Source organism: Coffea arabica, chromosome 11e (genome assembly GCF_036785885.1).
Source record: "Coffea arabica cultivar ET-39 chromosome 11e, Coffea Arabica ET-39 HiFi, whole genome shotgun sequence".
In the NCBI taxonomy this organism is placed as follows: domain Eukaryota; kingdom Viridiplantae; phylum Streptophyta; class Magnoliopsida; order Gentianales; family Rubiaceae; genus Coffea; species Coffea arabica.
The window spans coordinates 53,933,095-53,956,910 of NC_092331.1; the positions used below are offsets into that span (position 1 = coordinate 53,933,095).

At 41.6% G+C, this 23,816-nt stretch overlaps 4 protein-coding genes across 4 annotated transcripts; 1 reads left to right on the forward strand and 3 right to left on the reverse strand.

The window, feature by feature from the left end:
• Positions 1-8,510: 8,510 nt before the first annotated feature.
• On the reverse strand, positions 8,511-9,395 carry LOC140021388 (protein MAIN-LIKE 1-like). The gene is made up of 2 exons (XM_072072148.1): positions 9,284-9,395; positions 8,511-9,199 (listed from the first exon to the last, which is right to left on the reverse strand). The coding sequence occupies exons 1-2, from the start codon at positions 9,393-9,395 to the stop codon at positions 8,511-8,513; spliced, it is 801 nt and encodes a 266-aa protein (XP_071928249.1).
• Positions 9,396-9,504: 109 nt separating this feature from the next.
• On the reverse strand, positions 9,505-11,491 carry LOC113709138 (uncharacterized). Its single transcript, XM_027231891.2, has 2 exons — positions 10,604-11,491; positions 9,505-10,485 (listed from the first exon to the last, which is right to left on the reverse strand). The coding sequence occupies exons 1-2, from the start codon at positions 11,341-11,343 to the stop codon at positions 9,639-9,641; spliced, it is 1,587 nt and encodes a 528-aa protein (XP_027087692.2). The 5' UTR covers positions 11,344-11,491; the 3' UTR covers positions 9,505-9,638.
• Positions 11,492-12,666: 1,175 nt separating this feature from the next.
• Positions 12,667-13,317, reverse strand: LOC140021389 (uncharacterized). The gene has a single exon (XM_072072149.1). It carries the CDS (start codon positions 13,315-13,317, stop codon positions 12,667-12,669), a length of 651 nt encoding a protein of 216 aa, XP_071928250.1.
• Positions 13,318-22,710: 9,393 nt separating this feature from the next.
• On the forward strand, positions 22,711-23,100 carry LOC140021390 (uncharacterized). The gene is made up of 2 exons (XM_072072150.1): positions 22,711-22,906; positions 22,970-23,100. Exons 1-2 carry the CDS (start codon positions 22,711-22,713, stop codon positions 23,098-23,100), a joined length of 327 nt encoding a protein of 108 aa, XP_071928251.1.
• The last annotated feature ends 716 nt before the right edge of the window (positions 23,101-23,816 follow it).

Below are 23,816 nucleotides of genomic sequence, written 5' to 3' on the forward strand. Positions count from 1 at the left end.
AATGTAAATGGGAAAGCGGTATACCATATATTTAATACTTCTAACCAGAAATCAAGATGCATTGCTTGTTGTGAAAATGGAGCCACCGTAATGGCTGAACAATGAGAAGTTGAGAAGCTCAGGTCTGATATTGAAATAAGAAAAGTGTTAAAACCAACAGCTTTCTAAGAAACAGATGCATTTCACGTTCTTGAAGAAAAAGGGAGCAGTATATAGCTACAATTGTTTGTTGTGACCCTGACTCTTGTCGCAATAATGATGGGAAAATGGAGGCCAGGAGCTCTAATGATGGGACCATCCAGTTCTTCGAATTCATTCCAAAGGGTTAGAATCATCGGTTTCATACTGGGAAGAAAAAGAGAGCATAAAGTCTACTGATAAAGGCATTTTGATTTTATAAATGATGATTGGAAAAGAACGAGATGACCTAGGAAGGGTTTACCTTTGATCAATAATCACATAATCTCGAGAAATGGAAGGTGATCCGTGACAGGGTGTTGTTTTAGGAGGTAAAATATGGACAACAACTCCCATGACATCTGATATATATTGTTTAAAAGAAAATATTAGAATACGCTTGGTAAACTTTGCTGGGGGTGGAAGAAATGGATTGTCAAAGCTGCTACTTACTCAGCAAATGATAGGTATCAGCATAGATATCTAGCATAGAAAAAGGGTTTAGGTGAAAATAAAAAGGAAATGAAGGAACAGGTTCCTGTATTTCATGTATGACGGTGTTTGGAGTGACGAGCCAACAAAATGGATATTCATCAGTATTAGCACATGTTCGTGGTTAGCAAACAGCAGCTCTCGATATGTAGTATTTTTTGAAAGGGACAAGCAAGTTGGCAAGCTGTTCAAGCATATCTTCAGCAGCATAGACGGTAACTCGAAGACCCTGGAATAAGGGAAAAAGTTATGTTTTGATAAAATATAATAGGCATAATGGAAAAGAAATATCTCGATCAATGTCACCTGGTCATCTGCTAACACAAACGTGCGGAGTATTCGATGAGAGGAGGAATTACTTTTGGTATGAGTGACTTCAATCGCTCGGAGATAAACACTCCAATTCAGCAGAGATGGATCAATAGCAGATAAGGGAATGTCATTGGCTTCCATGGTCAGACCCTCTTTAATGAAATAGAAGGCAGTGGGGCTTAAGTTTAAAGAAAGGACTGAAGTATTAAAGGTGTAGAACTTATAGCTGTGTTTACGGAAGATGCAAATGGAACTAAAACAAACTAAAAAGTACGAGGTGAAGATAAAACACGTAACTATATAATGGATGGAAAAGAAATAGAACAAGAGAAAAACTGGCGCTTATCTGCAAGAAGTAGAACTAATGGGAAAGAAAAAGCAGAGGAAAAAGTAAAAGGAACTTGGTTTCATTTGTACGGTAAAAAAGTCATGTTAAGCAAATGTCATATCCACCACTAGGGATGAAGTACGAATTGCAGAGCTTAGGATGCGCTATCAATAAATTACAAGAGAAGTAGGACTGAATCTATAAATTAAAGCTGATACATAGTATTAGATCGAAAAGACGCTTGAAAGTAAAGAACACAGAATAGATGTCTGTGCTCATTTTTAACTTACGGTTGCTGATATTACATGATGAACATATTTGTATAGTACTTGCAAAAAGGTTGTGTCCCTCTGTCCAGAGATGCAATAGTGAAAAGCAATTTTGAATTGATGGATTTAGTTTTGAAGTTTGAAAGAAAAGCACTGAGGATGACTTGTGGAGGCCTGTAAAGAGCAGGAAATACTTAGCAGCTTGGTAAATATGTCTGGAACGAGGTGCAAGTTTCAATGTAATGTCTAATTGTTTGTTTATAAACTGCTAAGTGTTTGAAAGATGCAGAAGCTGTTAAGCCTATTTTAATTATAATAGTTCATTGCTGCGAACAAGCCGAAAGAAGCTAACAAACACAGGAGGATGGAATTGGAATTGTAATAAACTTAACTTTAAAGATGATCAATAGACAGAAGAAAAATTTTATTCCTTTAAAGTCTATTACAAGGTACAAGGCTGTGATTAAATATGAGAAACTTCAGTAAATGAGCATGGCAATAGTCTAATGTCCATACAGATCAGGCCAGCTGGAAACGATACACCAGGTAGTGAAACTGCAAGTTTGATCATTTGATTATATAGCGATTGTTTGGTACCATGGAAATATTTTCTCAGCTCCATCGTAATCAAAAATTAAAACTGCAAATGTAGTCAGTGATTCTGGAACAAATACAAGAACTTCGTTATGCTGCAATTGGTGTTGAAAAACGAAGGATCTCCAATTTTTTTTGAGCTTGTTGCCCTTAACTCCAATTTCTGTAATGTTATGTCTTGTCTTGATGAGAATACTGGGAGTCTTTACACCATTCAAGAAGTGATCAGTGAATTTTGGAATTTTCTAGTAATGATCGGTGAGAGTTAAGATGGAAAGCTGAGCATGTAAAAATGGGAGAAATGAAACAAAAGAAAATGAACATAAAAATAGCTCACCAGTGTGTTTGGAGTTGATGCGTTAAAAATCTGGTAAAAACAATATGAATCAACCATGCATTGACAGGAATCTGGTTTGATTGATGAAGTCACTCTATGCTTGCTAATCAGTGAGGATGTATCATCTAAGGACATTAAGTATATAATGAGTAAGAAATAATAACAGTGCAAAGTGCTATATAAATTAAACTGAGATATGTACTGGCCTTGTTGATGATAAGCAGCATTTTGCAAAAGACTTGGTAATGGAACTGTCCAAGGCAGGTAAACCTGTTGCTGGAGTTCACAGAAATGAAGAACATCGAAAATAAGGCCACCGGTATGTCGAAGCATCAGTATATCATGGGTCTTAACAATATTGTCACGACAATATTCATCCCATCCATCCTGAAACGAACTGTTATTAACTATGACAGGCCAACTTCGTATTCCATATCTGAGAACGATGACATTTTTCTGGTGATGATTAAGTAAAGATGTGAACCTGGAAGGTAAAACCTGAAGTTCGCATATTCAGAACATAAAGTCAGGCAAACCGATATAAGCAATCTACATACAGAGAGACTGAGAGGTACTCTTGCAAAGGGAAAAAAGGTGTACCTGTCCTCTATGGCTACATCTAAATAAAAAATAGTAGGGCCTGGAATCATCGTTAGGTAGCTCAAAATCTGCCGGAGAAGTGAGAAGTCCTTCTGCCATTAAACTGACAGAAGAACGTTAGACAAGAGAAATACCAGTGAGAAGGAATAGATACAAAACGAGCAAGTGAATGAATGAGCTAAAAATATAAAGAGCGAAGAGAACTTGTTTGTATAGAGTTGCGGTTTTTTGTTTCAGTTGTATGTTACATAATTGTTGTACATGACACAGTTAATAAAGTAGGCATGATATATGAAGAGTCGATGTCTTGTTAGGTCAAGTATTTTATTGATATCAGTGTTTGTTGAAATTTTTAGGCTGTCATGCTTGTGATAATTTATAAGGCGCAGAATTGAGTAATTTTGAAAGAGGGAAAAAGCTGAACAAGAAGAATTGAATAAGATTTGTATATAAACCAGCATGTATTTGTTAAACACAACGAATCCTGAACGAAACAAACCAGTACAATGTTCAGAGACGCACCAGTAAGGAGAATAATAAAAAGTAGGTGAGGTACTTTTGACTGAAGTGACATGAGACCACAAGAAATGCAGACAATGTAAATATTTATAGGTTTCGATGGCACATGAAGTAATTGTAGTTAGCATCAGTAGCAGTAAAAAAATAATATATTTGCTATGCAAAATGGAAGGTTGCATTAAATTATGTTATAATTAGGAACGAAAAAAAGTAAATTGATTGAGGAAGAATAAGAACAGAGAATACGACAATTGATAGGTAGTGAAGAGGATCATCTGACATAGAAGATGGAAATGGTTCAAAGGGCTGCTTCATTTACATGTGCAAACAAAAGAAGAAAGTGCACGGAGACAGTTATAACTTCTGTAATGAAGTGAGCAAAAGATAACAGCTTGGCTCATTCAGAAATAGCATCTGTCCCAGTAGAATAAAAAATGAGCAGCCATGATTGACAAAAAATAAAAAAGCCAGGCTATCTGTTGAACATTGGAATGCTTATTCCAATCTTGCTTTCTTTGCCGGGTCGTTATCAGTACATTCTGGCTGAATCAATTGCGAGGCTGCCGAATCATCTGTCCCAGTATCATTAAATCTGTTAAGGAGGCAATGCTTTCTTTTTGATGAAGAGGTTCCTGCATCTTGAAAGGAATCTTAAAATTTAAATGTGGGAGAATGTAAGAATTTGGGGGAAAAAAGTATAATGATAAAGAATCAAAGCATACCTTCAACAATAGTTTCAGCAGATTCAATGTTTGTGCAAGTCAGTGGAACCATACTACTTTCCTGAGTAATAAGATGCTATTCGGTTTGGTATTGAGACTCTTCACAACAATATATAATAGTATATCGTTGCTTTGCATCTGCAATTTGACTCTGAACAGGTTTCATATACGCAACAAACCATTTTTGTTTTTAGAGATTCATGGACATGATCAAGCTGCAGCTCTATGTTCTGAAAAATTGCATAAATAGAATAGGGAACAAGGTGACGTGGAGAAATTTTAAAAAATTGCATCGATTCATCACTAATGTAACATAGAGGTAATAGAGATACCTGGCTAAAATGATCCATTGCTTCAGCCGCGGTGAAGGTAAGCAGCTTTTCAGCCAGATCTCCAAATATGGAAGCTGTCACTGTGCCAGTTTCATCTGCTAAATCAACGTCAAAGCGGCATCTACATAGAAACATCAGTCATATAGCCAGCCTCGCAACTCAAACAGAAAAAAACAGATGCTATTGACAAAAGAGATTCAAATATATAAAAGGCAATAGGTAAATCGAGGTAAAGGCTTGTTATTGTGTAATAAGTTACCTTGGCTGAGCTGAGTGTTTTGCCATTATTACAGCCTGAAAGAGCAATAGGTAAATCGAGGTAAAGGCTTGTTATTGTGTAATAAGTTACCTTGGCTGAGCTGAGTGTTTTTCTTTACATGAATTACAGAGGAAAGTAACTCCATGCATTGTTGATGTAGACCGAAAGCACTCACTACAAGCCATGTACCAGTATCGTTGAAAAATGTTTCCAAAAGAGATTCGAACTTTGACCCATGCAGCCTGAAAGAGTCAGGCGAGCCATTATTACATCGAGAACCATATGGATAAATAATCATACAAGGAAATCACATGTATTATACCTTCCGCATTCCTGTCAGATTGCAAACCTGAGTAAATTTCTGGTTTGGCTGAAACGAGAGCTCTGGATTATAGTTCTCGTATACTTTGTGGTTAACTATATCCAAAAGAAAATTTTCATTTCTCATTGCCCTGTTGAAAAAAATGACAGGTTACATTCAAACAGGGAACTAAAAATGAAGCCTGAACACCGAAAGTAAGAAGCATATGTTCGCGAGATTACCAATTTTTCAGTTCTCTAGCTTGTTGGACAGGTGGATCAACAAGAATGACAGAGTCAAACCACGTAGATAAAACTACACCTAAAAGAAAATAGCATGTATGACTTAGGGAAAAAACACCACGAGAAAAAAATTTAACAGTTAACTGCTGAGAAAATGTTTGCAGTGAACCATTATAACAGCCAACTCTGACTCTTCTGCATACAACGACCGGAAACCTGTGCATGTTCTGTAAAATTTTCTGGCCTTCATCATCGACAAAAGCATCCCACATGGACAGTTTGACAGTTTGAAAGCTGTTTTTTAGAGAAAAGAATGAACATCATAGTTGAAACTGTGAAAAGTGAATATAAGAAATGATTATAAGCGAGAGAAGCTCATACTCTTCATTAACAAGGACAAACTTCTGCACGCTGGATTCTTTACCATCTTTGGTAATTTGTTTCCGGTCGAGCGTAGATATAACAACAGCCAAGATGTCTATACAAAAAAAAAATTGTGAACAAAGTCCCTGTAACAAAAGAAAAAACGTATATGTATATATTTTTAAGCAAACAAGCTTACCCACAGATTGATCTTTAATATCCATGTATTTGATCAGGTCGGTAAACTTGGTATAGGTGAGCTTCACAGGTACAACATCTTCATCATCACTGACCTCTTCAACAAGTGTCCTGGTGGATATAACCCACTGTGTTTACAGGCCGTTAGACTGAAATTTTGGAGGAATTGGTCTCACAACTGCATTTGAGATAAGATATTTCTTATATACTTGCAGAAGAGGACTCATTTTAGGGATGTCATTATTGAAAATGATCCCTTCAACCAAAGATCCCTATAAAAAAACAGAATGAGGTGACAATCTAGCTCGAAGCAACAAACTTTTTTAAGGCAGTAGAAAATGGAACGGGAAAGCCTGTGAAAGGCACAGCCGATAAATTCGAACATAAGCATTAAAGGCTTTTAAAGCTCTAGTTATTTAGTTTTAAGCATAGAATTGAGATAGTGAAATGGCTAGCTATGTACCTCTGAGTCCAGGAAAATGAATTTTTGTTTTTTTGTTGGAGTAGCAAGTGACGATGTAACATGTTGTTTTTCCTGAATTGTGATCTTACATGTCCAATTTTTTGTGCCAGGAAGAATCTCTTTCATTGGAAGAATCTGTGACATCCTGAAGTAAAAAAAACAAGAATGAAGCTGAAGGAATGAAGATGAAACTGAAGGGAATAACAATTATAAATGGCAAGCATTTTATATAAACTGACCTTGACAAAGTATTGTTACATTGTAGCTAAATGAAACACTTCAGTAAAAACAACATTTCTTGTTTTGTTATCAATTTTGATATCGTCAAAAGTTCCAGGAACAATCAAGATTTTAACTATATCAGGAGTCCTGGCTCTAGACAGTGCAATGTAAAGCTGGCCATGAGAAAACACAGGTTCGTGCAGATAAACTCCAACATAATCCAAAGTCTGTCCCTGAGACTTGTTAATCGTCATAGCGAAACATAGACGGATGGGGAACTGCGTTCTTATGAAAGGAATACCATTTTTTTCATTTTCAGGGGTTTGCAGAGGAATTCTGGGAATGAAAACTCGCTTCCCTCTGTGCTGACCAAATACAATTTCAGCACAGATGGTATGCTGTCGTAACTCTCTACATATGAGCCTTGTGCCGTTGCATAGGCCTTCAGCCGGGTTCAAATTCCTGAGAAGCATGATAGGACAGTTTACTTTGAGGAGCAGCTTATGTGGAGGGAGTCCTTTTGGATTCTGACTATTTAGAAAGTCTTGATAATCTCCCTGAAACCTCTGGTTAACAGTTTTATCTGAACTTATATAGGTATAAAGCTTCCCTGAAAATTTCTCAATCATCATGTCGTTAAGCTCATCAACAGAGCTATTTCTAGGAGAAAGGATGCATCTATTGATCATTTGATAAGGATCGGCTGAATTGAGATTCAGATCAGGGAAAACACAATGTATTAATCTGCATTTAATTTTCAGAAATTTGGAGTAAAAAAAAGTATAACATAGGAATTAAACAGGCATTCAAAGGATAACATGAATGATAGACACTGAAATCACCTGTCCAAGGACTTGTGTTTGTCATGATAGGGAATTACCAAGTCAGAAGGGAGTGTTACATCTCCATTTTCATCAACAGGCTCTCGTCCTTCACCAATTCGTAACAAAAAGTCAGAAAAGCCTGGGTTTAAAAGAGCTCGCATATTTGCCTTCAATGTCAACTTATGCATACACAACCACAACGAGGAACTAAGAAGGCTTGATTCAATTAAATCCTGTTCAGAAGCCTGTTCAATAACTGGTAGGGTCTGTCGAAAATCTCCACCAAAAACAACAACATGTCCACCAAAAGGGAGAATAGAATCTTTCAAGTCTTGTTGCTCTGTTTGCTAAGCTGACAAGTCTTATTGTTTGAGAAATCTAAAGGAATTTTAAACCGAGAGTGCGCAGTTCTTTCTCCAGGAAGAATGGATGCTGCAACACCAGAAGTAGCAACAGCGATAGCAATGTAACCTTGAGCCCTCAAAGCAGACAGAAGCGACCTATATAGGAAAGTTTTTCCAGTTCCACCAGGACCGTCAATAAAAAAGGCTTTACCTTCTGAAGAGAAGACTGATTGTAAAATTAAATCAAAAGCGTATCGCTGTTCGGGATTCAACTTCGAAGGCAACAATTCATCCTCAGGATCAACTACAATGTTTCTCTCACTCTCCATTTCTCTGGTACTCCGTTCAGGCATAGCAAAGGAATCAACAACTAAGTGAAACTCACCTATACTCTTTCCCATTTGTACTAATGACCTATTAATGTCCTCCAAAACTCGTTTTTAATCTCACAATCAGAATAATGAGTAAACTTCTGAGCATTTATATAATCTGATGAGAGATCCTTTTCAAATCTAGTCCACAAGAGTTTAGGATCAGTACGAGAACAGTAGAATAGAAGAGTAGCGAATAATAACCGCAGAGATGATGGCATTTGAAAAGCTACAGCTTCTTCTAGAGTTTACGTTCAGCCACCCATCTACCAGCTACCGGAAATTCACCGATCTCAGGCGCTGGATACATCTCCGGTCGAATGCTGGGAATCCGCTCCCATGCCCATATTTGGAGTAATAGATAAGGACCGCCTGTGGTAGTAGTAGAAGCACGGCAAGCGTGACACAAACGTGAGTATAAACAAGCAAGAGTCGCTGACCCCCAACTGTACTCCCCCATCGCCTCCAAATCTCGAACATAGTCTAACCAGTTTAGACTAACAACATTCCCGCATGCATCCGCGAATAGTAGACCACCCAATAAAATCAATAGGTACATGCGAGCATACTGTCGTACCAGTTCATCAGGAGCATCAGGCGGTACTGGCGTAGTCAACTGTCTGTACATAGAAGACATCTTCAGGCGGCCACCTTTTAGCATCGCATCTTCCGGCCAAAAGCCTAAAACCTCGTTCACTAGATGTTTGCGCTCTTGTACAGTTCGCCTAACGTGATGCAGTGTAACTGGACGCCCGTCCACGCGTAGACCCCAGAGCACTTCTACATCTTGCAAAGTTATCGTCGACTCGCCCATAACTGGAAGATGGAAGGTATGCGTCTCCTGTCTCCAGCGCTCGACGAGAGCTGTGATGAGTCCATGGTCTACAGTAAGATATCCAGCCACTCGGACACCACGAAATCCTGCTTGATCTATATAGTGCGCCACTCATGGATCCAAATTACGTAGGGGCTGAAAGAATTTTTTGTCACATCTTCTAACATCAAGGTCTGCACCTACGCCATTGAAAACTGCGCCGGACCTATGCTCGGATTGTAGATACAGAACACTGTCATCAATTGGTCCCTGTTGTGCGGCGGCGTTGGGTATGATACGCCAACTCTCCATTAACCTGCACGAACAAATGAGAGTAAAACAACATTCATATATTTACATGTATTTATGTATATTTATGTGTATATAATTTTATAAATATATTTACTTCATTTGCAAAAAATTAATAAAATATCTACATCTAATAAAATAAGCCACAATATAAACGCGTAAATTTAGCATTATATAGTTAACAAAGCATAGGCACATGTACATGTCTTTTCAAAAGGGAACGGACAACAACATTTGATACAGTGGTTATTTATAAAAATAACCACTAAATGGACAATTAGGAGCAGTGTGCCCGGGTTGTAAGCAATTAGTACAGCGACGCGGTGCATCAGGGCATTTTCGATCCATTTCATTCCTTATTCTACTGGTCTTCAATGGTCCAGGTGCTTTTTGCTTCAAACGATCAGTTAGGAGGCTTAGTTTCAACTCTGCTACAGGCCAATATTTCGGGTCTCTTAACGGGTTGAAAGGACTCTCATATGTGGCTTGATAAGCCTCAAATGTGTACTCCGGCCCGACAAGTGACATCGGATTAAGACCTGACCTAAAATATGCTGCAATCGCATGCGAACATGGAAATCTGAGTTCTCTCCATTTTCCACATGTACACGTGCGATTTCCAATGTCAACGGTTTGAGCATGACCACCTATATGAGCTTGGCGATATGCAGTGGTTATGCAGTAAATTCCCCGCCTATGATCGAACACCTGCACCGAGTGCGCCCTACCCTTTTGCTCATTTGCAACATATTTTTCCCAGCCATACAGTGGCAAGTGATACACCTGATCCCAGGCCATCTTGTGATTTTTCACAAACAAATCCACTGTTTGGTTGAAGGTGTATCGGATCAAGGCAGTGATTGGAAGGAAGCGACTTTCTCGCAGCAAGTTATTGAAGCACTCCGCCATGTTTGTTGTTGCATGACCCCAACGATACCCTCCATCCTTACATAAGGCCCACTGCTCCGGTCTAACGGATCCACCAGTTAGCCAGGCATATGCCTCGGGTGAAATACTAAAGATGACACTCATATAATCCTCGTATTTGCGAGTCTGATTTGCCTTTCCGGCACCCCACATGAGACTCTTTAACCTACAAATACAATTTCCCGCATTAATTAATAATCAGATCAAACTATCCATATGTAGGTCATAAAATTACCTTTCATTGCTAAATCTTGTACTAGCCATATGTAGGTCTGAAAAAATACCTTTCATTCCTAAATTTCTGAGTGAAATTACTGCGAATGTGAACCAAGCAGAATCGATGGACCCCCAACGGCTCTTTCCACTCCTCTAGACACCGCATGGCGTGGATAATCCCGTGGTGTCGGTCTGAAATTACGCATACATTTTGTACATCTCGACATACGTGAATGCGCAACAATCTCATGAACCAACTCCAACTTCGATTGTTCTCCTCATCAACAAGTGCAAATGCTAGAGGGAATAAATGGTTACAGGCATCAAACCCAATCGCCACTAGCAATTTCCCTCGATATGGCCCCTTTAAGAATGTTCCGTCCACACAAATGACCGGTTTCAGGTGACGGAATGCTTGGATAGCAGGAGCAAATGCCCAAAATATATAGTCAAAAATCGTCTGCGATACTGTACTCAATGGATGATGGTCCCAAACTACAACCGTCCCAGGATTGGACAATTGTAGTTCATCTACGTATGTTGGGAGTTGTGAAATAGATGTCGGCCAATCACCATAAACAATGTCAATGGCCCGACGTCTGGCGTACCAAGCCTTTTTGTACGTCACATCGACGTGAAACTCCTTTTTCACAGAAGTCTGAATTTCCTTCACTTTGTACAGCGGACCATTCAAAATGTGGGGAATAATATGTTGGGCAATTAGATCGGCACTCAACCCCCGATGGTCATTGGTATTGCACACACGGACACATGTATGCCCAGGTGTAAGTGACACGATCATCCACATTTTGTGAGAGGCACGGAGAGTTGCACGAAGTTGCCAATTGCACGGAGGTGTGGAGTTTCGGGCTCTACAACGCACAAACCAAGTTGTAGGTGTGCTAGCCCGAACTTTGAACTCTCTGTTCTCCTTTATGGACCACAATTTAACTGCTCGCTTTATATGTTCTTTCGTCTCGAACAGTAATTTCTGCCAAGGAAAGTCAGTGTAATTTTACAAACCTTAGAGGAGACCGGTGAAATAGTCAAAAATCTTAGAGAGGTACAAACGCCTACTGCCGTATATGCATTTCGATGTGTGCGGGACCCAAATTTGTTTTGGCCAAATGCTGCGTTCGGTGCTCGGAGGGTGCGTATCACTCCGGAAGTGGAAAGCTATTCCACCACCTTGCTTAGTGGTTCATGGTCTATGGTTATGCTTTTCTTTTTCGTTTCTTTTTCTAATGTTAGTTAAAAATAATGAATTAATTTTTCTAAGTAGTATTTTGGTTGTTGCCTTTTTGGGGGATTAGTAGATTGGCAAATAAGTAAATGCAATCTCGTAGTATTTACATGCTGATCTGATTGAATCACCGAAGCACTAAAGATTAGGCAGAAAAGAAAATGAAAGATTGATTGAGAATATTTATCCGTTTGACAATTTAGAAATCACGCATATTAATATATAGTCACATAAGAGTGTGGGTTGAACTTAACACATTTGTCATTAATGGCCACATAAATATAAAGAATGGTGATGAACCATCCTATACCTCTTAGCATGAGTGATGAACTCCATAATGACTTGGCCTAAGCAACTTCTTGGCTAAGCTCCTAAATGTAAAAGTTTACATTTCAAGTTTCACTAGTAGAAGATCTGTAGTCTTCTTGGCCCCTGCATACTTCTTTATCTCCAATCTTCATGCTCTGGTGAAGTTTCCTGCATTTTTCTTCCCAAAAGACGAGGGTTAAAGATTGAGATTGTAAGTTGTTATGAACCCGGAAATTAACAGAAGAGGAGAAAGAGAAATTGGAAAAGAAGGAGGAAATGAGAGGGAAGAGTTTATTTCATTCCAAAAATCTGTTCATCTCAGAAATCTGCCTTCTATTTATAGCTACGGTCCGAAGATTCTAGATCAGAATTGTCATGCTAACATTGCTTATTTTGTCCTAACACTGAACGGCGATCCAACTGACTCCTAACAGAATTGCAGCTAACTCTCTCACGTGTATTTCCATCCTCCACGTCAGCCATGCAGCCATGCAGCTGTTAACGTTCTTCATCTTAGCTTGCGTCTTCATGGGAATGATCCGCTGGTCTGTCACTGCATGGAGTTGATAGTCTTGCGGATCATGACAACACCCCCTCCTCAACACAATCCTCACTAGGATTGAATTGAAAATTAGGGAACTGAGACCGAAGGACAGAGGCATCCTCCCAAGTGGAGTCATCTGGAGTCAAGTTCAGCCATTTAACCAATACTTGGAGCACCTTCTGCCGTTTCCTCGCCACCTCCCTAGTTGCGAGTATACTTTCTGGTGCAATCTTGACTTGGCCATCCTCAGTTGTCAGGGGTAGATCCTGGTTGAAACTAGCTCCTTTGGTAGAGGGTTTGAGCAAGGATACGTGGAAGACAGGATGAATGGTGGAGCCCTCTGGTAATTCCAATTTATATGCGGCACTGCCTAATTTCTGCACAATCTTGTAAGGCCCATAGTACTTGAAAGATAGCTTAAGATTTCTCCTGAGAGCTACGGATGATTGCCTGTATGGTTGCAGTTTGAGATAAACTGAGTCCCCAATATTAAAGCTCCTTTCTGTCCTTCCCTTGTCAGCAAACTGCTTCATTCTATTCTGCGCCTTTAAAAGGTTGTCCCGGAGCATATCATTCCACTTCACTCTATCTCCTAACCATAAATCTGCTGCTGCCACCGGAGACCTTACAGCATCTAGGCCTAGTTGTGAGGGAGGGTAACCATACAATGCTTGGAAGGGAGTCATCTGTAGTGCTGTGTGATAGTTGGTATTATACCACCACTCTGCTGCAGCCAACCATTGTTTCCACTTGTGAGGCTGCTGAAAACACAAGCACCTGAGGTACGTCTCAAGGCATCTGTTCAACCTTTCTGTCTAGCCATCTGTCTGTGGATGGTAAGCAGTAGAGAACTGCAGTTCAACACCTAGCTTGCCCATCAACTCCTGCCAGAAGGTGCTTGTAAAAATTTTATCCCTATCCGAAACAATACTGAGTGGCAGTCCGTGTAACTTGTGCACATTTTCAAAGAACAAGGTGGCAATAGTAGAAGCTGTATATTTTGGAGTTAATGCCATGAAGTGCCCGTACTTAGTAAACCTGTCAATGACTACAAATATGCCATCATATCCAGCAGACTTAGGAAGTCCCTCCACAAAATCCATGGAAATGTTCTGCCAAGCCTGGTTTGGAACTGGTAGAGGCTGTAGCAATCCAGGGTACTTGCAGTTCTCCGGCTTATTCCTCTTACAACAATCACAGTTCTGTACCCATTCCTCAGTATCCTTCTTCATACCTGGCCAGAAAAAATGCTCCTTCAACCTTTGATAGGTACCCAAATTTCCAGAATGGCCACCAATAGGGGACTCATGAAAGCATGCTATCAGCTTCTTCCTTAGCTCACCTACAGCTCCAATGTAGATCCTTCCCTTGTACCGTAATATTCCTCCTTTTAAGGAGTAATCAGAAAAAGAGTCTGGTTGCATGGCTAGTGTTCGCAGGAGTTCTGTAGCCTTTTCGTCTCCCTTATACGTATCTATGGCTTCCATCAGCCATGATGGCTTAGCCACAGAAATTGTATTCACAGCTCCCTCCCTGTCTCCTTCATCATCCTCATACCCCCTCCTCGATAAAGCATCTGCAACCAAGTTCTCCTTCCCCTTTTTGTAATGTATCTCATAATCCAACCCCAGCAATTTGGTGAGCAATTTCTGTTGCAGAGGGGTAGAAATTTTCTGTTCTAGGAGATATTTAAGGCTCTGATGGTCAGTTCTAATGATGAAATGAGAACCAAGAAGATAATGTTTCCACTTAGTTACTGCTGTGATCAAGGAGAGCAGTTCCTTCTCATAAATGGAAAGCCCTTGATTCTTGGGTCCAAGAGCCTGGCTCAAGAACGCTATTGGTTGTCCCCCCTGCATGAGCACTGCCCCTAATGCCTTGTGACTGGCGTCGGTTTCCAGAACAAAGTCCTCAGAGAAATTTGGCAATGCCAACACTGGGGTGCTACTCATCACCTGCTTAAGCTTCTGGAAAGCTAGCTCAGCCTCTTGGTTCCATGTGAATCCGGCCTTTCTGAGTAATTCTGTTAAAGGCTTGGTTATTAGTCCATATCCTTTCACAAAACGCCTGTAATATCCAGTGAGTCCAAGAAAACCTCTTAATGACTTTACTGATTTGGGAATTGGCCACTCCACCATGCACTTAATTTTTGCAGGATCTGCCATTACCCCTTCACCACATATAATATGACCGAGATACTCTACCTGGGACTGTCCAAAAGTGCATTTGGAGAGCTTGGCAAACAAGGAGTGTTTCCTGAGGGTGTCAAGTACTAATTGAAGGTGATTAAGGTGGGAATCCAAATCAGGGCTATAGATAAGTATGTCATCAAAGAAAATAAGGACAAAGTGCCTCAGGTAAGGTTCAAAAACTGAGTTCATGAGGCTTTGAAAAGTGGCTGGGGCGTTAGTGAGACCAAAAGGCATAACAGTGAACTCATAAAGTCCAAGATGTGTTCTAAAAGCTGTCTTGTGCACATCATCAGGATGCATCCTAACTTGGTGGTAACCAGCCCTTAAATCGATTTTGGAAAAGAACTTTGCACCAAATAATTCATCTAGTAAGTCATCAATGATAGGTATTGGAAACTTATCCTTGATGGTTAAGTCATTTAGTTGCCTATAGTCTACACAAAATCTCCACGTCCCATCTTTTTTTTTGACTAACAAAACTGGGGAGGCAAATGGACTGTGACTAATTTGTATGATCCCATTGCTGAGCATGTCTTTGACTTGCCTTTCAATCTCATTTTTCTGGATATGGGGGTACCTATATGGGGCTAATTTGAAGGGCTTAGCATTAGGAATTAGGAGTATTTGATGGTCACAGGTTCTTGAGGGGGGGAGGTTGTTCGGCTCTCCAAAAACGTCTTTGTAGTCCCTGAGTAGAGCATCCAAGGAGTGGTGAAAAGTGTCATTTACCTGAGCTTCTGACAGCCTGATGCCACACGATCTCTTCCATAGCTTGGTACTCCATTCTTCCCCTTCAATGTGATCTGTTGGCAAGTTGAGTGTTGTCTCATTAGTGTCACCTTGCAGTAGCACCTGATCTCCATCCTGATCGAAGACCATGCTCAGGTTCTTGAAGTCAAAAGTTATGGGGCTATGCGCTGCCATCCAGTCCACCCCCACGATCATGTCATAAGGCTCCAGGTTGAGGACGAACATGTTATGGCTGAAGGTTCTTCCCTGCATCTCCCAGGTCATCTTGGGAATCATCTGCCTACACCACAAGTATTGACCATTGGCCACCCTCACCCGGAAGGGCTTAACTTGCTGGACTGACTCGGGGCAGATTTGAGCCACAACATTGGTCACAAAACTGTGTGTGCTACCTCCATCCACTAAAATGGACATCTCCGCCCCCTGGCACTGTCCCTTCAATTTGATGGTATTGTGTAGCATCTTTCCAGTTAGCGCATGAATGGCAAATTCTACATCCCTCTTCCTTTGGTGCCCTTGGTATTCAATGATCTCCTCATCCCCTGGTTTTGCTGCCTCCTCATCCCCTTCTTCTACTGCCAGCAAGAGGTGCATCTCCTTCGATTTGCACTGATGTCCAGGCCCATACTTCTCGCCACATTTGAAACACAAATGATGGTCCCTCCTATACTGTATTTCTGCTGGAGAGATTCTCTTGAAACTTTGTACATTAGTGATAGGATGCATTTTAGTGGGTATTTTGGGCATTATTGCACAACTAATTGACTAAATACTTTCATTAATTGGGTGGATTCTACTGATATTTTGTTTTGATGCTAATTGCAGGAATGGACGCTGAAAAGTACTTAAAATCAAAACTTAGAAGATTTGTCGCTGTGGGGTCCAATTGAGAAGCTGAAGAGACTTAATTGTAATAGATATTATTTTATTTTATTTTGAGGGAGTCTGGTGGCAATTTTGAACAAGTAACAATTTCCGGCTATTGGGCAGTTTATTTACCTCTCGCGCGGCTTAGGTTAGGGGGGAGTTGAGTTTTTTTTCCTTTGTTTTGTTTTCCTTGGCTCTGCAAGGAGACTAGAGAGCCGCAGCTTTGTAGAGAGAAAGGCAGCAAGCAATAGCCGCTTTTGTTGACTTTGGGATGCCTGTGAACTTTCCATTGCTTTTGGGACCAAATTGAGAAATCAACCAATTTTCCAATCTCTCGTATGTTATCTTTGTGAGGAAAGAAAGAAAGCAAAGAAAGGAGCCGCAATTGTGGACCTTTGAAAATGCTTTTGATTCTAGCTTTGGCCGAAGGAAATTGAGGCCTTGGAAATCAATTGAAAGCAATCGTAATCCATTGTTGCTTTTTCTTTCTTCGGTTGACCGAAGTGAACGAGGGTCAAATCTTCCGTTTGCTTTGATTGAAGAATTGACGGCTTCCTCCAGCTCTGCCGCATGGCCTGTACTCTAATTATGGGGAACTAAACCTCCTAACTCTAGTCAAGGGAGCGACTGATGAATTGGTTCAACTAATACTGTGAGATCTAAACCATTGTTAATTGTTTTCTTCATTTATTGATATTTACATGTTCCTGGCTTTTAATCGCTATAGCCTTGTGTATGATTGGTTAGTGCGCAATAATTAATTATTCATGTAGGTTATTTTGCTAAATAGAGGTAATTGAATCCGTAATTGTTCGTTATCTCTATCTTAGTAGCAACTGGCGTAATTGGATTTATGTCAGGGGAGCATACGATCTAATTTAAACAAATCCTCGTAGCGTGTTTGTTAGTTAGAATTGGGCCTTTCTAATTATTAATGCAATCTAGAAATTAAATCCTACGGTCGTATCTAGGGTTGTTTTTGGGTTAGAGAAATAGCTAACGGTCGTACCTTAGCTATCGATAAATTAAGGAATGGTTGGTTGTTTAGCGCGTGCGAGACAACTATAACCAATCTATTAATAAATGTTGGAATTATTTCTGCATCAATGATCAGTGCATGAACCATTTCTGAAGTGCACCCTTGGCTAGAGTTTCTCTCATTTATTTCTTTTAATTAATTATTTTCTGCATTTAATTTGTTTAGTTGGCATTTGATACCAAAACCCCCCATTAATCTTGATTTGAAAAGAAACAAATATCTCTCCAGTTCCTGAGGAGACGACCCTGCTTACCACTGTCTACTAGTTGGGGAATTCAGTTAAATAATTAATTCAGGTATATCGGATTAAGCAAACTCTTCGTGAACAGGGTGAATCAAGTAACCCATTGCACACCTAGAGTCCCTGCTCCAGTACTCGAATTGATTACTGACTGTTTCAGGTGGTAGTTAGGATTTATTTATTATTATTGCACAGGTTCGGCACCTGTCAATTTTTGGCGCCGTTGCCGGGGACTGGCATCGGAATTATTTGTTTCTTTTCGAATTCAGTTTTTTTATTTAGTTTTTGTTATTTTATTTTTCTTGGTATTTTTGCTAGTTTATGCCCCGTTCCTCTCGCACAGGTGAATTGATATACGATCCTGAGGTTGAGAAGGCAGCGCGTAGGCGAAGACAAGAAACCAAGAGACGAAAAGAATGGCACTTATCTTTTGCAAACGAGTCAGTAGAAAACGAATTTAGCATGGCCAACACCCAGACATTAAGGGAGCTGGCTACCCCAGACTTGACTCATCAGCCATTGTGCATCACGTTCCCAACTCTGGCTGAAAATACCTCTTTCGAGCTGAAATCGGGGTTGATTCAGCTCCTGCCTTCGTTCCATGGTCTCTCTGGCGAAGAACCCCACAAACATGTCAAGGAATTCGAAGTAGTTTGCTCTAGCATGAAACCCCCTGGGGTCACTGAAGAGCAAATAAGACTGAGAGCCTTCCCCTTCTCTCTCAAGGATGCAGCGAAGGATTGGTTATATTACCTGCCTGCAGGTAGTATCACCACGTGGGCACAATTGAAAAAGAAATTCCTGGAGAAATTTTTCCCCGCGTCCCGGGCTGCAAGTTTGAGGAAGGAGATTTGCAGCATCAGGCAGTACTCCGGGGAGTCATTGTACGATTTTTGGGAAAGGTTCAACAAGTTGTGCGCTAGATGCCCACAGCATCAGATTAGTGAACAACTGTTGATCCAGTACTTCTATGAGGGACTCCAGTCAACTGACAGGAGTATTATTGACGCTGCGAGTGGAGGAGCCCTGGCGAACAAGACACCGAGGGAAGCGTGGGACCTTATTGAAGCCATGGCAGAAAACTCTCAGCAGTTCGGCTTCCGTGAGAGCAATCCTACCCGTAGAGTCAATGAGGCAGAGACGTCATCCATCCAGCAGCAACTGTCAGAGTTGACGTCTGCTGTCAGGCAATTGGCCATGAGAGACACACCGCGAGCGAAGGTGTGTGGAATCTGTACTAGCATGGACCACTGCACGGATTCGTGCCCCATTCTGCAAGAGGACGGGACGGAACAGGTAAATATGGCCGGTGGCGTGCCCGCGCCCCGCAGGCAGTATGACCCGTATTCCAACACATACAACCCCGGTTGGAGAGACCATCCCAATCTCAGTTATGGGAACAGGCAACAAGGTTCATTCCCGAATCGTCCACCAGGATTCCACCAGCCTTGGCAACCAAAATCTCAACCCTCATCCTCCAATTCAGGAAGCTCCTTGGAGGACCTAGTCAAAAGCCTGGCCACAACTACTACTCAGCTTCATCAGGAGATCAAAGCGGACAAGAAGGACCAAGAAGCTCGGATAAGCCAACTGGCAACCGCTATTAACCGTTTGGAGTCCCACGTTTATGGGAAACTGCCATCGCAGCCCGAGGTGAATCCCAAGAATGTAAGTGCCATGACGCTGAGGAGTGGCAAGGAGCTGGAAGGGCCTAAAGTGAAAAATTCAAAAAGCAAAAGCGAGGAGGAGATAGAAAAGGAAATTGAGGAGGAATGACGTGTTCGTGAGGATCCTAAGGTAACTTCCACCTCTCCACTCACTATTAGCTCTAACTTACCCCCTTTTCCTTGCAGGTTGGAAAAGACAAAGAAGGTAGAGAAGGAAAAAGAACTCTTGGATGTGTTTCGGAAAGTGGAGATCAACATTCCCTTGTTGGATGCAATCAAGCAGATACCGAAGTATGCTAAATTTTTGAAGGACTTGTGCACCCACAAGAGGAAGCTAAGGGGAGATGAACGAGTGGCAGTGGGAGAAAACGTGTCAGCTATACTCCAGAGAAAGCTCCCACCAAAATGTGGAGACCCAGGTATGTTCACCATTCCCTGCAAGATAGGAGGTACTCCAATTAGGAAAGCAATGTTGGATTTGGGGGCGTCAATTAATGTTATGCCTAAGACAATTTATGCTTCTCTAAATCTTGGCCCGTTAAAAGGCACAGGCATTATAATCCAACTTGCAGACCGTACCAATGCTTACCCAGAAGGGTTAGTTGAAGATGTTTTGGTACAGGTCAATGAGTTAGTTTTTCCTGCAGATTTCTATGTCCTAGACATGAGGGATGAAAGGGCACTAAATCCGTCTCCTATTCTGTTAGGTAGGCCATTTTTAAGCACTGCTAGGACAAAAATAGATGTAAATGAGGGTACTTTGTCGATGGAGTTTGATGGAGAAATTGTAAATTTTAATATTTTTGAAGCGATGAAGTACCCAGATGAGACTAACTCTGTTTATGCTTTAAGTGTTGTCGAGCCCCTTGTACAGGAAATATTTGAATTGGATGGGGTTGATGCACTGGCAGTGGTATTAGCCAAACATCTTGAGTTGGGAGCAACTCTTGATGTAGAATTGAGTGAAGAGTTATACCGGGCTGTTGGAGCACTACATTCGCTCCCACCAATTTCTCCAAGGTATGAGTTTACTTCTGTCTTTGTACCAGAAACTCAGGCAAAATTGTTAACTTCTATTGTGCAGGCACCTGAGTTGGAGCTCAAGCCTCTCCCGAAGCACTTGAAATATGCTTTTCTCGGGGACAATGAGACACTGCCAGTTATCATATCTGCACACCTGTCACCAGGACAAGAAGACAGCCTAATTTGTCTTCTTCGGGATCATAAGGAGGCAATTGGGTGGAGCGTAGCAGATATCAAGGGAATTAGCCCTTCTTTATGCATGCATCGGATTCGGCTTGAGGAGGATGCAAAACCAGTGAGGCAGGCACAACGGAGATTGAACCCACTGATGATGGAAGTGATGAAGAAGGAGATACTCAAACTCCTAGAAGTGGGGATTATCTTCGCCATCTCAAATAGTCCCTGGGTGAGCCCAGTGCAAGTAGTCCCAAAAAAGGCGGGAGTAACAGTTGAAGAGAACCAAGAGGGTGAGATGGTCTCGGTGAGGAAACCCACAGGATGGCGCCAGTGCATTGACTATCGGCGTCTGAATGCTGTGACGAAGAAGGACCACTTCCCTCTACCTTTTATTGATCAGATGATAGAAAGGTTAGCTAGCCGTGTCTATTATTGTTTTCTTGATGGTTTCTCTGGTTATTTTCAGATCGCAATAGCACCAGAGGATCAGGAGAAAACTACCTTCACCTGCCCCTTCGGTACATTTGCATATCGGAGGATGTCTTTCGGCCTCTGCAATGCCCCAGCAACTTTTCAGAGGTGTATGGTAAGTATATTCTCTGAGTATGTAGAAAAGATTATTGAGGTGTTTATGGATGATTTTAGTGTGTATGGAGATAGTTTTGATGAATGCCTTGATAATTTAGCTTTAATTTTAAAAAGGTGCATTGAGGTAAATTTAGTTTTGAATTGGGAAAAGTGTCATTTCATGGTGGACCAGGGCATTGTTTTAGGGCATGTAGTGTCGGCCAGAGGTATAGAGGTAGACAAGGCAAAAGTCGATATTATTTCTGCTTTACCTTACCCCGCAAGTGTGCGGGAGGTGCGTTCCTTTTTGGGTCATGCAGGGTTCTACAGGAGATTCATCAAAGATTTCTCCAAAATTGGAGCGCCCCTGTTCAAACTGTTGCAAAAAGATGTAGCATATGACTTCACCGAGGAGTGCAAGGTGGCATTTGACAGATTGAGGGAGTCATTGACATCACCACCTGTTATCCAGCCTCCAGACTGGAGCCTCCCATTTGAGATAATGTGTGACGCGAGTGACTATGCAGTGGGGGCGGTGCTGGGGCAACGGATTGGCAGAGCTGCTCATGCAATCTACTATGCATCCAAAGCGCTGAATGGAGCTCAGCTCAACTACTCTACAACGGAGAAAGAATTGCTAGCTGTGGTTTTTGCACTAGAAAAATTTAGACCTTACTTGTTAGGTGCAAAAGTAATAGTTTTTTCTGATCATGCAGCCTTGAGATATTTGATGACAAAGAAAGATGCTAAACCAAGGCTCATCAGATGGATCCTGCTTCTTCAAGAGTTTAAGGATAAAAGTGGGGCAGAAAACTTAGTCGCTGATCACTTGAGCCGCTTGCTTGTTCATAGGGAGGAGCCACCATTGAGGGAGGCATTTCCAGAGGAACAACTACTTGCTATTAACTCGTCTGTACCCTGGTATGCCGATTTAGTAAATTTCTTAGTGACTAATCAACTGCCTGCAGGGTGGCCAAAGGCTAAGAGAGACAAGTTGAAGAGTGATGCTAAATATTACATTTGGGACGACCCGTACCTTTGGAGACAATGTTCGGATCAAGTGCTCAGGAGGTGTGTAAGTGCAGGTGAATTTCACTCCATTTTAAATTTCTGTCATTCGTTTGCATGTGGGGGGCATTTTGGGCCCAAGCGAACAGCTCGCAAAGTGTTAGAGAGTGGCTTTTACTGGCCCACCCTTTTTAAAGATTCGTATTTATTTTGCAAATCCTGTGATAGGTGTCAAAGGGTGGGGAATATTTTTCGTAGGGACCAAATGCTTCAAACCCCCATGTTGTTTGTTGAAATTTTTGATGTTTGGGGGATCGATTTTATGGGTCCTTTTCCCTCAACTTTTGGTTTCCTATACATTTTACTTGCTGTAGATTATGTCTCTAAATGGGTGGAAGCCAAAGCCACCCGTACTAATGATTCTAGAGTGGTTGCAGAGTTCTTAAAATCTAATTGGGATGTCTCCTTATAGACTTGTCTTCGGTAAGGCTTGCCATCTTCCCGTGGAGTTCGAACACAAGGTGTTTTGGGCAGTGAAGCAGTGTAACATGGGATTAGATGAAGCAGGGGTCCAAAAGAAATTGCAGCTACAAGAGTTAGAGGAAATAAGAAATGAAGCGTATGAGAATGCCACGATCTATAAGGAAAAGAGTAAAATCTTTCATGATCAGCAGGTTTCTAGGAAAACTTTTGTAGTGGGGCAAAAAGTCCTCTTGTACCACTCAAGGCTTAAACTTTTTCCCGGTAAGTTGCGTTCTCGTTGGATTGGTCCATTTGTCGTTTCTAATGTGTTCCATTATGGTGCAGTGGAGATCCAAAGTTTAAAAACGGAGAAAAAGTTCGTGGTGAATGGCCATCGTCTCAAACCTTATTATGAGGGTTTCTATGTTGAAGAAGTAGAAGTTGAACACCTCCAAGATCCATTTTATCATGCTTGAGGGTTTTGGCCATGTCTAGCCAAAGACAGTAAAGAAAGGAACTACTTGGGAGGCAACCCAAGACTATTTGTTTCAGTTTTTATGCATTTTTGAAGTTTCAGTTAAGTGTTAGTGTCAATTAATAGTTTGATATTTGGTGACAGGGATATGGAAGTTGAGCGTGCCCACGCCAGGTGGTCACGCCTGAGGGGAAGAAATTTTCAATCAGGATCTGCGGACTCTATGGCAGTTGAGCGTGCCCACGCCAGGTGGTCACGTTAAAAAAAATATATATATTTTCAAAGGACCCGTAGCCCTACTCCTTCTTTCTTTTCTTTTTCTTTCTTCTTCTTCCTTCTTTTCTTCCTTTTCTTCTTTCCCCTCTTTTGCCTTGGCCGCCGCCGCGCCATAGTCGCCCGCCGCAGGAGCTCGCCACGATCCGCCGCCTCCCTTCAGTCCACCGCACGCCTCCCTTCAGTCCGCCTCCCTTCGTCTTCGCCCAGCCGCACGCCTCCAGCAAAGCCAGTGCGCAATCCGCAGCAGCGGCAGTACAGGGCCGAGCACCAGCCTCAGCGCGCCACCAGCGCGCGCGAGCAGCGCCGTCCGCAGCCTCCGTGCGCAAAAGCTCCAGCAGCACGGCGTGCGTCATCAGCTCAAGCGCGCAAGAGCTTCAGCTGCAGCAGTCCAGCGCAACCCAGACGCGGCTCTCCTGCAGAGCTCGCGGCTGCCTCGCGCGC

Excerpts from the sequence above, each read along its gene's own strand:
- LOC140021388 (XM_072072148.1), bottom strand. The coding sequence starts at position 9,395 with ATGGAGAGTTGGCGTATCATACCCAACGCCGCCGCACAACAGGGACCA. Across the intron at positions 9,200-9,283 it reads CGCAGTTTTCAATGGCGTAG|ATCAAGCAGGATTTCGTGGT; the intron begins GTGCAGACCTTG and ends CGCACTATATAG.
- LOC113709138 (XM_027231891.2), bottom strand. The coding sequence starts at position 11,343 with ATGTGGATGATCGTGTCACTTACACCTGGGCATACATGTGTCCGTGTG. Across the intron at positions 10,486-10,603 it reads CAGAAATTTAGGAATGAAAG|GTTAAAGAGTCTCATGTGGG; the intron begins GTATTTTTTCAG and ends TTGTATTTGTAG.
- LOC140021389 (XM_072072149.1), bottom strand. The coding sequence starts at position 13,317 with ATGACTCCCTTCCAAGCATTGTATGGTTACCCTCCCTCACAACTAGGC.
- LOC140021390 (XM_072072150.1), top strand. The coding sequence starts at position 22,711 with ATGGGATTAGATGAAGCAGGGGTCCAAAAGAAATTGCAGCTACAAGAG. Across the intron at positions 22,907-22,969 it reads AAGGCTTAAACTTTTTCCCG|TGGAGATCCAAAGTTTAAAA; the intron begins GTAAGTTGCGTT and ends ATTATGGTGCAG.